The sequence below is a fragment of the Schistocerca gregaria genome, chromosome X (assembly GCF_023897955.1).
Source record: "Schistocerca gregaria isolate iqSchGreg1 chromosome X, iqSchGreg1.2, whole genome shotgun sequence".
NCBI lineage: Eukaryota > Metazoa > Arthropoda > Insecta > Orthoptera > Acrididae > Schistocerca > Schistocerca gregaria.
Genome location: NC_064931.1, coordinates 503968462 through 503984427, shown reverse-complemented (window position 1 = coordinate 503984427; position 15966 = coordinate 503968462). Strand labels below are relative to the sequence as shown.

The 15966-nt window shown below is 39.0% G+C and overlaps 1 protein-coding gene across 4 annotated transcripts in view; it reads right to left on the bottom strand.

Moving 5' to 3' along the window:
* Window positions 1–15966, bottom strand: part of LOC126297705 (protein unc-79 homolog) — an 810295-nt gene that overhangs the window by 400187 nt on the left and 394142 nt on the right. For all 4 annotated transcript variants that reach the window (XM_049988834.1, XM_049988837.1, XM_049988836.1 and 1 more), the window contains exon 26: window positions 4349–4470. In XM_049988834.1, the coding sequence (XP_049844791.1) occupies window positions 4349–4470 (122 nt within the window). The remainder of the gene's footprint in view (window positions 1–4348; window positions 4471–15966) is intronic.

Here is a 15966-nt window from a genome sequence, read left to right as displayed (position 1 = left end):
ATATACACTGATTGTCCACAGTGCAGATAAACCAGACCTACCATAAGATCAACAGATGTTAGAAACATGAACAAATGCTACAGTCTCACAATTGATGATGATGTGCTTTATAGTTCTCAGTGCCTCAAATAGATTACTGTATGATGAAATCCAACACTTAATATACTGTATCTCATTCAGAATCCCACAAAATAGGTTTTTCTATCAGTATAACAATAACATATACTAATGACCAATCTAATTTTACTACATAGTGAGTGAACTGGCATATCTGAGCAATGTGCTACAAATATGGAGGGATAAATGCCAAGTGAATGGGGATAAAAGTCTGTTGCAGTGTGCTACCACCTAGTGGTACTGATGTAAACATGTAGTTGAGTGGTAAGGGCTAGCTGTTCATGCCGTGAACTGTGCACATTGTTTATAAAATTTGTATGTATTTGACCTATAAGGCAATTATGTCATGCCAGATGTGTATCCAAAAAAAGCTCCTTAAAACACATACAACCAAAGGTGTTCTTGTGACCCTGATGACACGTTTCACTGAGTTTAGAGGAGCAATGTAGCACAGCACAGTATATTTAGTGCCATTTATTTCAGGTTACCACATCTACATTACATTTAATAGCATTCACAGAAAAATACCTAATAAATCTGCAAGGTTTCAAAAGTCAGGGTGATCTTGTGCTGTTAAACAACAGCCACCAGCATTGATGACACAGTTCTAGCAGTCACCAGTGAATCTGCAAAGGATCTAGAAATGAGGACATGTTTAGGGACAAATATGGCATACAGATATTTCTGGGGTGCAATCATTTTATAAATAGAAGTAAAGCAACTTTCTTCGGGATACAAGCAAAAAGGGCAGTCAAAGCAGATGATCTTGATATCTATCTTGGGGGCTCCAGTATTTCAAAAGTTTACTGCAGCAAGTTTCTGGGGTTGATGGTGGACATTTTAATGTCATAGGATACTCATATACATAAAATCTGTTCAAATATTACTCACAAATATATTTCTTCTGAGAAAAATGTCAGAAAATTTTGATCATGACACTCAATAAGAAGTCTTATTTATCTACACATCCTGTACTGTGTAAGTACATAGGGACAGTGCAGCTAATATACACATAATGTAAGTAGAGTGCTTATACCACAAAAGAAGGCTGATAGGTGCATTGGAAATCTATCAGCAAGGAATTCCTGCAGAAATAAATTTACTGATACCAAATACTGAGAGTGCCTCCATTGTATGCATATGAAATGATTATGTTCTTAAAAATTAACAGTGTAATTTCAGTGAAAAAATATGTACATAACTACAGCAGTAGATGCAAAACACAAACTGCCTGTTGGCTTCTGTCTTGGGTTCTTCAGCCATTTGTTTGACAGTTTTTCTGATGTTCCTCCAGTGTGAGTGTTTGGCATTCTACATCTACATCTACATTTATACTCCGCAAGCCACTTAACGGTGTGTGGCGGAGGGTTGTAAAACCTTTACTCACCAGTGCTGAGGGTGGACTGAAGTCAAGCTTATGGCTGCAGATTATATGTATCTGTGGTGCCACCAACTGAAAGCTTTTTTTCAGTCACTGCTGCTGTGGTGCTCTCCTTCTTACCTACAATGGTTGTTTGCTGAAGCACAGAAATTTAGGATCCACCCACCTTGAAGTTTTTTTCTTTATTGTTGAAGCTATTGTCATATTTGTGGATTTCTATGGCTTCCCTGAATAAGTGGGAATTTTAGCTCTTGTCCACGGCAAGAACATTCATGTCAGTGAATTTTGTTATATTGTTGGACTCACACAATCTATTTATCCACATGACCTGCAATCTGTTTTTGTTCAGTGATCCTGATGTCAGAAAATTTGTCAAACAAATGTTGCCTAAAGAATCCAGGTCAGAAGCCAACACATAATTTGTCACCAACGGGCCACAGAGCTGTTAACAATTATGTGCTAGGTGTAAAGATAACTACCACAGGTATACAAATAGTCTTAAGTAACATAAACCTGAAATAGTTGGATGAACAATTTGACACAGATTCTGAAACAGTTGGAAGCACATTTTATAACAAATTTTCATGCAGCATCAGGAATTTAAAAACACTGTCTACAATCAAACAAAAACTAATACGTCACCTGGTCTTAGTCTTTTGTTACAGTGTAAGCGAGTTCTTAGAACCAATTACAAAAAATTCTTCAGTATGAGATTATTCTACAAATTCCTTATAAAATCATTTGTGTCTGTGTGTATGTGTGTGTGTGTGTGTGTGTGTGTGTGTGTGTGTGTGTGTGTGTGTGTGTGTGTGCGTGCGTGATTGCATGTGTGCATGCATGTGGGTGCATGTCAACACCCTATAAGAAATCAGGTCTGTTGTCAATAAGCCTAAAATATTTAATCAAGGGACTAAAGCTAGCAACTCAGCATACAACTGAGGCATTGAGCAGTGGATAGGCACATAAACAACACTAACAGTACTACTAAGTTTTCACACAATGATCTTCTACAGAGCTAACTTAGAGAAAACACACACAAATACCAGTAGACATGTGCATAGCTTCATCCTCCCAGCTGATTACATTGCAGCAGTGATGTAGCTTCACTGTGGTAAGAGGTTGTGTTGTGTGGAGCAATTGTGAAGAGACAGGAAACAGAGATGGGGAGAAGCTTAGGAGGGAAGGGTGGCTGATGGCTGGAAGGGAGGGGCAATAATGGGATATGATACGAATATGGCACCAGTGATCTCATTCAGACATATGTTGGGAGAGTTGTAAGTGGAATGAACAGCAGAGTGGAGAGGGAAATGTGGGTACATAATGAGTGAAATGGGTGAGGGATCGGGGGGGGGGGGGGGGGGGGGAGGGGGGGAGGAGTGGAGGTGTGTGATTGGCATGGGCTAGACAGGATAAGGCTAAGAAGATTGTTAGATCAAAGGATGTGTTATAAGGACAATACACATTTACATTCTTCAGTGAAGCTGATATCATGGGAAAAGATCCAGATGACTTGGTTTGTACAGCAACTATTGAAATCTGGCCTGTTGTACTCAGTAGCATCTTTGCTACAGTTGGTCAACTGCACTCTTGGTTACAGTTAGGTGGCAACCATTCATCCAGATGGACAACTGTTTGGTGGCCATGCCCACTTAATAGGCAGTGTGAATGTTATGTTACAACAGAGCTTGCATATGACTCGACTGCTTCACAGGTGACCTTGCTTCTGAAAGGATAGAATATGCCTGTAATGTGATTAGAATAGGATGTGCTAGGTGGTTGCATGGGACAGCTCTTAATGTTCCACATTAAGAGTAGGTGTGGCATGAATATGGACCAGGATAGTTTGTAGATTATGTGCAGCAAACCACTTTAGGAGAGATGGGAAAGATTGTGGGTAAGATGTTCCTGATGTCGGAGCACCATTGCTGCTTCTTCCTACCAGCCAACAACCCATCTCTCATTCACAGTGCCTCATTTCTCCTCTCCATCCACTGCACCCAAGACAGCTCCTCACTCAAGTCGAGCTGCAGTGCCAGTATCATGTAATCATCCATGCTCTCCAGGTTTCTCTCTCTCTCTCTCTCTCTCTCTCTCTCTCTCTCTCTCTCTCTCTCTCTGTGTGTGTGTGTGTGTGTGTGTGTGTGTGTGTGTGTGTGTGTGAGAGAGAGAGAGAGAGAGAGAGAGAGAGAGAGAGAGAGAGAGAGAGAGAGAGAGAGAGAGTATTTTCTATGTCAATTTGCTCTGAAGATTGACGTCAATGTAAAGCTTAGCAAAATGCATTTTGTGCATATTGAACACTCAATGGTCTAACCATTATTTGCATTTCACACAGGCCTTTTGATTATCATATTCAAAGTTGTATATTTTCATCATCAATAAGATTTCAAAAATATGTAATTTTCAATGAAAATTCTTATAACATGTTTCGACTGTCACTTACATTTGAGCTTAATTGTCATGTACATGTATAATCACATCTATAATCTCTACCTCTGACTTACACTGAACTGTGTAGTCATGGTAGAGACGAAAATTTAACTTCCAGTATGACCCATATTTTAAATTAACTAGATGGTTTAGGGAAGAATGTTACATGATTGAATAAGGGTGTATTCACGTATATATAATGTGATGGTATGTAATACTTTTGATGGATAACAAATTGTCATTTCCAACATTATTATACATAAGAGATGCTATGACACATTAACTGTTATAATATTCAGCACTTTTGTACATTTGAAAATATATTTACAGACTGTTACACTGATTAAATGGCTTCTGGTCAGAAGAACATATAAGGGTACACAAAATAAAATGCAAAATCACACAAAGTAATTGAAATTTTACCTTAATCTCTGTGGTGGAATATGAAAGACCTTCTCATTCTGATTGTATCCCAACAGTAAGTACAAGTGCCTCAAAACAATGTTTTGGGTCTTTGCTACAATTTTTTCATCACTGGGATAAGCCTATGGAAATGAAGTAATATTTCAGCATGAAATAAATACAAAATAAAAGGTACTGGAAACCACAAGCACAGTTTTCAATTGAAATGAACAATAGCAGTTATTTCGAGGACACACAGTTTATAACAAACAGCCTGAAAATTAAATTAAGAAATGACACTAACTTTACACTGAAACTACTACAAATATTGCAGAACAATTCCTCTATTTTTCATGTAGTTAGTTTGATTTATGGTTTAACATTATGATAAGTGTTATATCAGTTAATGTTGCAAAAACCTTTTAAAAGTACATATTTAGGTTATGTGCTGGCGACATAACAATTTGTAATTCACTAGTTATTTTTATTCAAGAATTATTCTAGACCACAGAAAGAGTTGCCAAGGACAATTAGTTTCAGTCTGTATTTGAAAACAGTTGTGTATGAGGAAAGGGGAACACTCACCAAAAGTCATTGAAAAAAAAAAAAAAAACGAACACTTGCTGGGTTTTGGAGTAATCCTTTCTTGAGCTAGAGTAAAAATACTCTCTCTCTCTATGTCTGTCTCTCTCTGTCTCTCTCTCTCTCTCTCTCTCTCTCTCACACACACACACACATACACACACACACACACACACACACACACACAGCTAGGCCCCTGCATGGCACTGACAGGATGCAGAATGCCAGTGGTGCTATTTGGAAGGTGGACCAGGTTAAGGTGGGGGTGATGTCGAGTGGGATGGGGAGAAAGAGAGCGAGGTGGCAGGCAGAAAGAGGTGATGCGGGTCAGTGGTTAGCAGCTTGGAGGAAGCAGTCAGTTTGCCAGCTATGAATATGGGAGTGAAATGTAGCAGGTGCACAGGCTAGGCATGTGTTGCATGAGTGTGTGATGGGGAGTGATGCATACTGAAGGTGATATGGGGAGAGAGATTGTTGAGCGGGGGGTGGGGGGGGGGGGGGGGTGGGGGGGGGGGAGTCATGGGGACAATTGGTGAACAGAGATTGAGGTCAGGATGAATGTGGAAGTGAAGGATGTGTTGTAAGAATAACTCCCATCTGCATAGTTCATTGAAGTGTGCATGCATATGTATCCATGTCTGTGTTTTCTGTGTACATTTGTACTCTAGCGCAAGAAAGGATAACTTGAAAATTCAGCAAGTTTTCTTTCTTTTTTCATGTGTGTCTGTCAGCAACTCAATACTTCTTCTTTTTGTTGAGTGATCTCCTTTACTCCTAAATTATTTACATTCTACCAGAAATTTCTTACTATACCTATTGATTCCCTTCAATCCTAAACCTTGTGTCATCTGTCCTTTATTACTGTCCTGTAATTTACATCTACTTTGTCTTTTCTGTATTGTGCATCCACATCTTTTTCTATTTTTGCCCTCTTGGTTTTGTTACACACACATTTCACCAGTTCTGACCAATGTGGTCTCACATATCTTTCATGTCACCCTGTAGCACCAGTCATGGTCATAATGACTGCACCGCACACTGGTTCATGTACCACTCAACAGGATCCCAGTTATAAAACCTTCCTAGCAACTAATTCCAACATTTCACCTTCAAATCCACATATTCCTCCTCACACATTACCCTCAACACATCCCTCCTCATACATTGTCCTAATATGAAGTTTACATATTTCCTTTTTCTTTCCCATGTATTATGGTGACATACACATGTACAAATATTTTCACATCACAAAACTTTCCCATTGTCCTCAGGAGAATCTCTCCCTGCTTTTCAAACCCCAAACATATACTCTGTCATCCAGTTCCCCTTATAACCACCTAATGGTTCCACTCATCCATTTCCAGTTCACTTCCTGTTTCCGTAAAACCATCCACACCCCAATGGATCCCTGCTCCATCTATCTGCACCAGTTCAGAAAAATATCCCTTTATCCCTTTTCCTGGCTAAAACCCTGTCCTACATTGTGTTCCTTAAATGCTATCACAACAACCTTCACCTTTTTTTTTTCAGATTCAGCCAATCCCTATCCTTCACAAACCTGAAACTGCAGAAACACATCTCCATGGCATAGATATCCCAGAGCCACCACTGCTCCCTGAATAAGATACTGTTACTGTGAAAACATCTCTACACACACCACATCTCTGGAAATTAAACTCTTGCATTCCAACACCTGGAAGAGCATTCTAGACACTGCTTTCATAAATTGTTCAACCTATCGACATCCTACCTCCACTGTGGGGCGCTACTATCCATCAAAATCCATCCTGTCCACAGTAACCTCCTTGTCAACCTTTCATAGCACAGAGACCTTGCCTAGATGTCCTTTTCAGTTTACCACATCCTCCAAAACTCCCTCCCAATCCTTAAAAAAAATTCAGAACCCAAACAAATCCAAAACACTGTTTTTACACTTTCCACCAAAAACTTCAGTCCCACAGATGATTCAGTTCTATCCAAGTGCCTTAATTTTTGCTCCCACCCACATCTAACAATATGAGGTTTGTCAAAGATTTAGTTTTCTCCTCCTCATCCCTACAATGGGGGACACTTGCCACCAATCCATCCAGTCACAGTCAAACTAATCAAAACTTTAAACCCTGCTTCTCCCAGTTCATACCACTATCCAAATGTGACACCCAACCTGTCCCACCTAACCACCCCCTGGTTACCTACCAGGGATTCCTTACCTCCAACCTGGCCTCACTGTCCTTTCCCAGGCCTCCTGATAAGAACACCAACCTTTCATTCACTGTTGTTATGAATCACAGTGACTACATGGCAGAAAGTCCCTGCCAATTGTCTGACTCCTCTACCTACAAGCTCTGTCATAGTGATCCCATCACAGAAGTCCAGCATAACCTCCAATCCACTCTGAAATACTTAGAACATTCCCAGAACCTCTCCCATGAGTCCATTTCCCTCCTCACCCGAACAACACACTGCACATCCTCCTGCCACATGCTCCCCAAAATCCACAAACACGACAATCCTGGATAATCTGCTTTGGCTGGCTACTGGCTCCTAGTTGACCAAAGCTTCCAACAAATTGCCCAAAATCTACCCTCCTACATTAAGGATACTAAGTTCCTTCACCACCTCTATACCTTCACCACACCTTAATCTCTTTGAATCACTCGTCATCATTCTCTATGTCACTGCCCTGTACACCAGCATCTCTCATGTATATGGACTTGCCATTATTTGACCTTTTGCTACTGTTAGAATCTGGTGAGCCTCAAGCAGTTTCAGATGTAGACAGGGCACAAAAATCATTCAGCAGCAAATTGAAAAGTATGAATGTAGGGAAATCAATAAAGAGAAAGAGAGTGTTGGTGTTAGGTAGTTCCCATGGAAGAGGTGTTGGCCAACTTTTGCAGCATGAAGTACGATCAGAATACCAGGTCAACAATTTCTTTAAACCTATTGCTGGTCTGGAGCAGGTGACAGAGAATTTAGGATCACTTTGCAACGATTTCACTAAGAAAGACACTGTGGTTATAATGGATCAGCCAGGTAATAGTATTGACAGAGGTCCTGGGTACAGTATTGAGTGTGAACTGGCAAAGATTGCATAAACATTGAAGCATACTAGTGTTGAGTTTGTATCTGTTCTTGGGCACCATGAGTGACCTCATTTGAACTCTTCTGTCAGCAGAGTTAATTTGGAGTTGGAACGGCTGCTTATGTTGGGTGCAGGGTCACACATCGGCGTGGTTCCTGTTGATTCTCTCAATAGGTGGGATTATACTAGGCATGACCTTCACCTCAACAGGAAAGGGAAGGGTACAATGGCTGGGACAATAGCAGGAAAGTTAAAGGGGGGAGGCACTGTCATGAGTGATAAAATACCAGTGGTTACAGGGTTCAGAAAAGACCCTTTTTTGTTGTAGGGAGGACAGAAAGAAACCAAGTTTTAAGAGAGGTTATGACTGAGACAAACCATCAGTTTGAGAAAGAAACCAAAAAACAGAATGCTAGATTATTACATCAGCATAAACAGCTGTTGTTTAAGAATTTTCAACTCTACCCAATTTTAACTCAGTCAATATGAAGTGTCAACTATCTTTATTGTGTCAAAATATTTCAGGACTGAGAAATAAAATTAATGAATTAATTATCTGTATAGATGAATTAGAGTCCTCAAACCCAGCTAACATAATCTGTTTCTATGAACATCATGTGACCACTGGTACAGAACTTTTAAGTGTTACAGGATTTAGGTTAGCATCTCACTTTTGTAGAGCACAAATGGATAAAGGAACTGTCAGGAACTGTCATAAATTTAAGAACACAGACATTCAAAAATTTTGCCTAGAACAGCATATGGAAGCATGAGCAACAGAAGTTAAATTTCATAAAAAATTCTTCATAATATTAAGTGTATATCAAGTACCTGCAAGTAACTATAATCTGTTCATCAACCACCTTGCAGCTGTACTGGCCCATTTAACAACCAAAAACAAAGAAATAGTGCTTGCTGGTGGCTTCAATGTAGATTTCCTTAAAGACTCTCCCAATAAGAACTTATTTGAGTTAGTAACATTATCATTCAACTTAATTCCGACTGTAAAGTTCCCAACTAGAATAGCCAATTGCTCACAAACAGATACTGAAAATATCTTTATAGGAAAGGCCAATGATCAAAATTATATTAAAAAACCAATAGTCAATGGCTTCTCAGTTTCTTCTGTGAGATGTTAATACTGAACAGGATATAAAATCTGTAAAATCTGAACTCAAGAGGTTAACCGATAAGCCAAAAACTGATAATTTTAGGACACTCCTCAGAGACATTCACTGGAGTGATGTTTACAGTGCTCATGGAATGAATGAAAAATATAACTCTTTTGCTAATAAAGTGCTTACCTTATTTGAACACTGTTTCCCCCCAAAACTAACAAAGGTTAGAGCAAAGTCTACAAAGAAGCCATGAATTACTCAAGGAATAGAGGTATCTTGTAAAATAAAAAGAAAACTGTATCTGTCAATATGAAACAGTTCTGATGTTGATGCTATAGCACATTACAAGAACTACTGCAAAATTTTAAAGACTGTAACACGTATATCAAAGCAAATATATTACAAGGGAAAGAGAGTCATATCAGATAACAAAATGAAGACAATATGGGATATAGTGAAGGAGGAGACAAGTAGAACCAGACATGAAGAGGGGCAAATAGCATTAAGAGTAAATGATACATTGGTGACAGATGTGTATAGTGTTGCAGAACATTTTATAATTGTTACTGAAAATATGGGATTGTCAGGTTCTGTAGGTGCTGCCATGGGATACCTCAGACCGTACATTTTAAGTAACTTCCATAATATGAATTTGACCCTCACTATCCCAGCAGAAGTAATGTCCATCATAAAATCTTTAAAATCCAAAACATCTAGTGGGCATGATGAAATATCAACAATGTTAATTAAAGAATGTGAGTCTGAGTGAAGTAACATATTAAGCTATCTTTGTAACCAGCTGCTTATTAGTGGAATATTTCTTGAATGGTTGAAATATGCTGAATTTAAGCCACTATTTAAGAAGGGAGATAAAGAAATAGCACCAACTTTCCGTCCAATTTCATTTTTGCCAGCATTCTCAAAATTTTTAGAAAAGGTAATGTACAATCGACTTTATAACCATCTTATCACTAATAAAATACTGCTAAATTCACAGTTCAGATTTCTAAAGGTTTCTGATGGAAAAATGGAAATGCCGTATGGCTGGGGCCTCCTGTCAGGTAGGCCGTTCCTCTTTCGAGCTGATGCCACTTCGATGACTTGCGTGTTGATGAGGACGAAATGATGATGATAAGGACAACACAACACCCAGTCCCTGAGTGGAGAAAATCTCTGACCCAGCCGGGAATTGAACCAGGACCATGAGGTATGACATTCTGTCATGCTGACCATTCAGCAGACAGGGCTCTGATATTAAGAAGGCTATCTACACTTACTACGAAAATGTACTTAATTCATTAAACAAAAAATTGCAGGCAACTGGAATGTTTTGCAATGTGTCAAAGGCATTTGGCTGTGTAAATCACAATATCCTTTTAAGTAAATCAGAATATTATGGTGTAACAGGAAATGAAGCGAAATGGTTCAAATCTTAAATCTCTGGCAGGAAACAAAGGGTGTTATTAGGAAAGAGACATATATTAAGCTATCATGCATCATCCAACTGGGAACTAATTATATGTGGGGTCCCAGAAGGTTCCATCTTAGGGCCCTTACTTTTTCTTGTGTATATCAATGACCATTCATCAGTAACATTACCAGATGCCAAGTTTGTTTTGTTTGCTGATGATACAAACATTGCTATAAATAGCAAATTGAGTGTAGTTTTAGAAAGATCAACTAGTAAAATATTTGTGGACATTAATCACTGGCTCCTAGCCAATTCTTTGTCACTGAACTTTGAAAAAACACACTACATGTAGTTCAGAACTTGTAAGTGGTGTCCCATAAACATATGCAGATAGAAGTGGGCAGTGTTAAATTCTTGGGATTACAGCTTCATAATAAACTCAACTGGGAGGAGCATACCACAGAACTGCTGAAGTGTCTAAACAAATCTCTATTTGCAATGAAAATTCTGTCAGACATAGGGGTATAAAAATGAAAAAGCTGGCATACTATCATTATGGGATTATTTTGGGGTAATTCATCGATCAAAGTTAAAGTTTTCCAGTCACAAAAATGTGCAATAAGAGTTATATGTGGTGTGAACTCAAGAACATCCTGCAGAGGCCTGTTTAGGGAACTAGGGATACTAACTACAGCTTCCCAATATATTTATTCCTTGATGAAATTTGTCATTAAAAATATATCACTTTTTCTAACCAACAGGTTAGTTAATGGAATCAGCATTAGAAATAAGAATAATCTTCACAAAGATTTAAAGTCACTTACACTTGTACAAAAAGGTGTTCATTATTCAGGAACCCACATTTTCTATAACTTGCCAGCTGCCATAAAAAGCTTCACACAGGGTGTCCCATTTATCTGGACCACGCTAAAAAACTGTTTGTCCAGATGCAAATTACAAAATGATTCAAGCAAATGTTCTTTAGCCTTCAAGAGGACATCAATCAGCATGATTGCCTTCATTTTATCTTTGCTTTTTACAGAGATATGAACAGTGGTATGACTTTTTTAAATGGCACCATGTATTTTTTATTCGGTAATTTATTTCCTCTCCTAAAGACCTATTCAAAAATGTATCACAGTGTACCATTCACTGAAACAAAAAGTTAGTAATTACATAACACAACACAGACTTTGAGCCCGGGATCACAAACTCGTCCACTTGCTGGAGTTGTCAGAAAACCGATGAAAACAAAGTAAAAACATAACACAAAATTGAGTTTGACTCTCCTGTACCATTGCTCAGGAGTAGAACATTTATAGGTGCTCAAAGTGGTGACCCTGGACACTAATATACTGAAGCACTCATTGAGTGAAAATTATTTACTGCTTCCAGTGTTGCCTGTTGAAGAGAATTACAAGCAAGCACGATACGTTCCTGCAAGTACTGTGGAGTTGTTGGAATATCGCGATAGACAGCATCCGTAACGCATCCCCAAAGAAAAAAGTCCAGAGGATTTAAATCAGGAGACCTAGCAGGCCATGTAACTGTTCCTCCTTGACCAATCCATCTGGCAAGATACGTCCAGTTCAGAACACAACGTGCATGCAAGGCATTATGTGCTGGACATCTATCATGTTGATACCACATCAGCATTCTGGTTGTTAGCAGTCCTTCATCCAGAAGAGGAGGAAGAATTCATCTGAGGAAGTTGGCATATGTTGTGCCATTTACACTACCATTGATGAAATAAGGGCCAATAATTGTGGTACCAAGCATCCCACACCAGATGTTAACTCTCCATTGACACTGATGTTCCACCTGTCTAAGCCATCGTGTGATGTTGCTGGACCAAAAATGCATGTTCCTTGTATTTACCTGTCCTTTGTTATGAGAAGGGAGATTCATTGGTAAATAGAACATTGGAAAAGAATTTCAGGCTGGTGAGGATTTGCTGCTGTGCCCACTGATAGAACTGTTCACGTTTCTGGAAATCATTCCCATGCAATTCTTGATGTAGATGAACATGGTAAGTATGGAACCAGTGATATGTAAGAATATGATGTACACTAGTTTTAGGAATGCCAGTCTCATGTTCAAGCTGTCATGTGCTCACATGTGGATTCACAGCAACAGAAGCCAGAACAGTAACTTCGGCAGCTTCGTGTGTGTGTGAGTGCTACAATGATTGCATTTTTATGGGTTGAAACTTCCTGTTTCCTGAAGTGTCACAACAAGATGAGAAAACATATGTTGGGAAGGTGGTTTCTTGTCAGGATATCGCTCTCTGTACAGTTCCGCTGCCTGCATAGCATTTTGCTTACCTTCAACAAAAACAACAATGATAAAAAAAATATTATGTTGATGCAGTTTGTAGGAAGGACAGCCTTTTCTGTATGCCTACTCTACACAACAGTATTTGGAAGGACACAGTATTTAAAAGGACTAAATACCCATACATAAGAGAACAGTATTGCAATTACTGTTCTGCTTACTTACATTCCCCATAGAGTAGCATTTCTACCTTCTCTTCAGTGGTGTACATTCTACTCATACAACTCTTCAACTGATGATGGGTGGCAGAATGATGGGTGTGCACTCTACTTAGGTTTACATTTGTCCTCTGTCAACATCAGCACGTGGATGTGTTCCATTATCCTGAGCAACTGCACTAAGCGCTGGGAGCATCAATGCCAATGTTGTGTTATGTAATTAATAATGTTGTGTTTCAGGGAATTGGTCACTGTGATCCATTTATGAGTAGGTCTTTAGGAGAGGAAATGAATTACCAAATAAAAAATACAGGGTGCCATTTAAAACAAGTCAAACTGTTGTTCGTGCCTTTAAAGAAAAAAAAAAAAAAAAAAAAAAAAAAAAAAAAAAAAAAAAAAAAAAAAAAGCTACAATGAAGGCAAACATGCTGATTGATGTCCCCACGATGGCTAACAAACATTTGCTTGAAACATTTTTAATTTGCATCTGAACAAACAGTTTTTTGATTGGTCAAGATAAATGGGACACCCTGTATATATATAAAGTACAATCTAAGTTCTGCACCACATCAGTGCAGTAATATTTCCATTGTAAATAAGTATTGTAATAGTTCTATTATATGTTTATTACCTTATAAATAAATAAAAACATGTTTTAAATTTTAAATTCAATGCATTAATGCAATATTAGTAAATGAGTGTTGTAAAATGATCCTTCCATATAGTGTTCATTACAAAAAAAACACCTTACTAACTATAAACTGACACAGATCTACTTCTCCTTTGAAAACTGTCTTGAGCAGCTAAATTGACATCCAATGCATAATGGAAATATTTTAGATCTGGTAGTCACAACAGAGAAGACCTCATCAACGGTGTCAGCGTTGAAACAGGGATTCGTCATCATGATGTTGTCATTACGACTATGGTTACAAAAGTGAAAAAGTTGGTCAAAAGGCTAGGAGCATATTCTTATTAGAAAGAGCAGATAAGCAGTTGTTAGCATCCCAATTAGTAAATGAATTGACTTCATTTACTTCCAGTATGATGGACGTGGAAGAATTATGGGCAAATTTTAAACACATTGTAAACCACACATAGGACAAGTATGTGTTGAAAAACTGGGTTATGGATGGAAAAGACCCACCTTGGTTTAACAGCGCAATTTGGAGAATGCTCAGGAAGCAAAGACAGTTGCACTCATGGTACAAGAAAGAGCAGGAGAATGAGGACAGGCAAAAGTTAGTAGAGATTCGTGCTGCTGTAAAAAGAGGGATGCGCGATGCATTCAACCACTACAACTGTCATACCTTAGCAAAAGATCTTGCTGAAAACCCAAGAAAATTCTGGTCTTATGTAAAATCGGTAAGTGGGTCGAAGGCTTCCATCCAGTCACTCACTGATCAATCTGGCCTGGCAATGGAAGACAGCAAAACGAAAGCTGAAATTTTAAATTTAACATTTGACAAATATTTCATGCAGGAGGATGGTACAAACATACCGCCATTTGAGTATTGTACAGATTCCCGTATGGAGGACATAGTGATCCCTGGGGTTGTGAAGCAGCTGAATGGGTTGAAAATAAATAAATCACCAGGTCCTGATGGGATTCCAATTCGGTTTTACAGAGAGTACTCTACTGCATTGGCTCCTTACTTAGCTTGCATTTATCACAAATCTCTTGCCCAATGTAAAGTCCCGAGTGACTGGAAGAAAGCACAGGTGACGCCTGTATATAAGAAGGGTAGAAGGACGGATCCTCAAAATTAGAGACCAATATCCATAACATTGGTTTGTTGCAGGATTCTCGAACATATTCTCAGTTCGAATATAATGAATTTCCTTGAGTCAGAGAAGTTGCTGTCCATGCGTAAGCACGGCTTTTGAAAGCATCGCTCCTGCGAAATGCAACTCACCCTTTTTTCACATCATATCTTGCGAACCATGGATGAAGGGTATCAGACAGATGCCATATTCCTTGACTTCTGGAAAGCTTTTGACTTGGTGCCCCACTGCAGACTCCTAACTAAGGTACGAGCATATGTGGTTGGTTCCCAAGTATGTGAGTGGCTCGAAGACTTCTTAAGTAATAGAACCCAATACTTTGTCCTCGATGGTGAGTGTTCATTGGAGGTGAGGGTATCATCTGGAGTGCCCCAGGGAAGTGTGGTAGGTCTGCTGTTGTTTTCTATCTACACAAATGATCTTTTGGATAGGGTGGATAGCAATGTGCGGCTGTTTGCTGATGATGTTGTGGTGTATGGGAAGGTGTAGTTGTTGAGTGACTGTAGGAGGATACAAGATGACCTCGACAGGATTTGTGATTGGTGTAAAGAATGGCAGCTAACTCAAAATATAGATAAGTCTAAATTAATGCAGATGAATAGGAAAAAGAATCCTGTAATGTTTGAATACTCCATTAGTAGTGTAGTGCTTGACACAGTCATGTCGATTAAATATTTGGGCATAACATTGCAGAGCGATATGAAGTTGGACAAGCATGTGGTTGCAGCTGTGGGGAAGGGGGACAGTCGTCTCCGGTTCATTGGTAGAATTTTGGAAAGATGTGGTTCATTTGTAAAGGAGACCGCTTATAAAACAATAATATGACCTATTCTTAAGTACTGCTCGAGCATTTGGGATCCCTATCAGGTTGGATTGTTACTGGTAGGTTTGATCATCATGCCAGTGTTACGGAAATGCTTCAGGAACTCGGGTGGGAGTCTCTAGAGGAAAGGAGGCGTTCTTTTCATGAATCGCTACTGATGAAATTTAGAGAACCAGCATTTGAGGCTGAATGCAGTAAAATTTTACTGCCGCCAACTTACATTTCACAGAAGGACCACAAAGATACGATAATAGAGATTAGGGCTCATACAGAGGCATATAGGCAGTCATTTTTCCCTCGTTCTGTCTGGGAGTGGAACAGGGAGAGAAGATGCTAGTTGTGG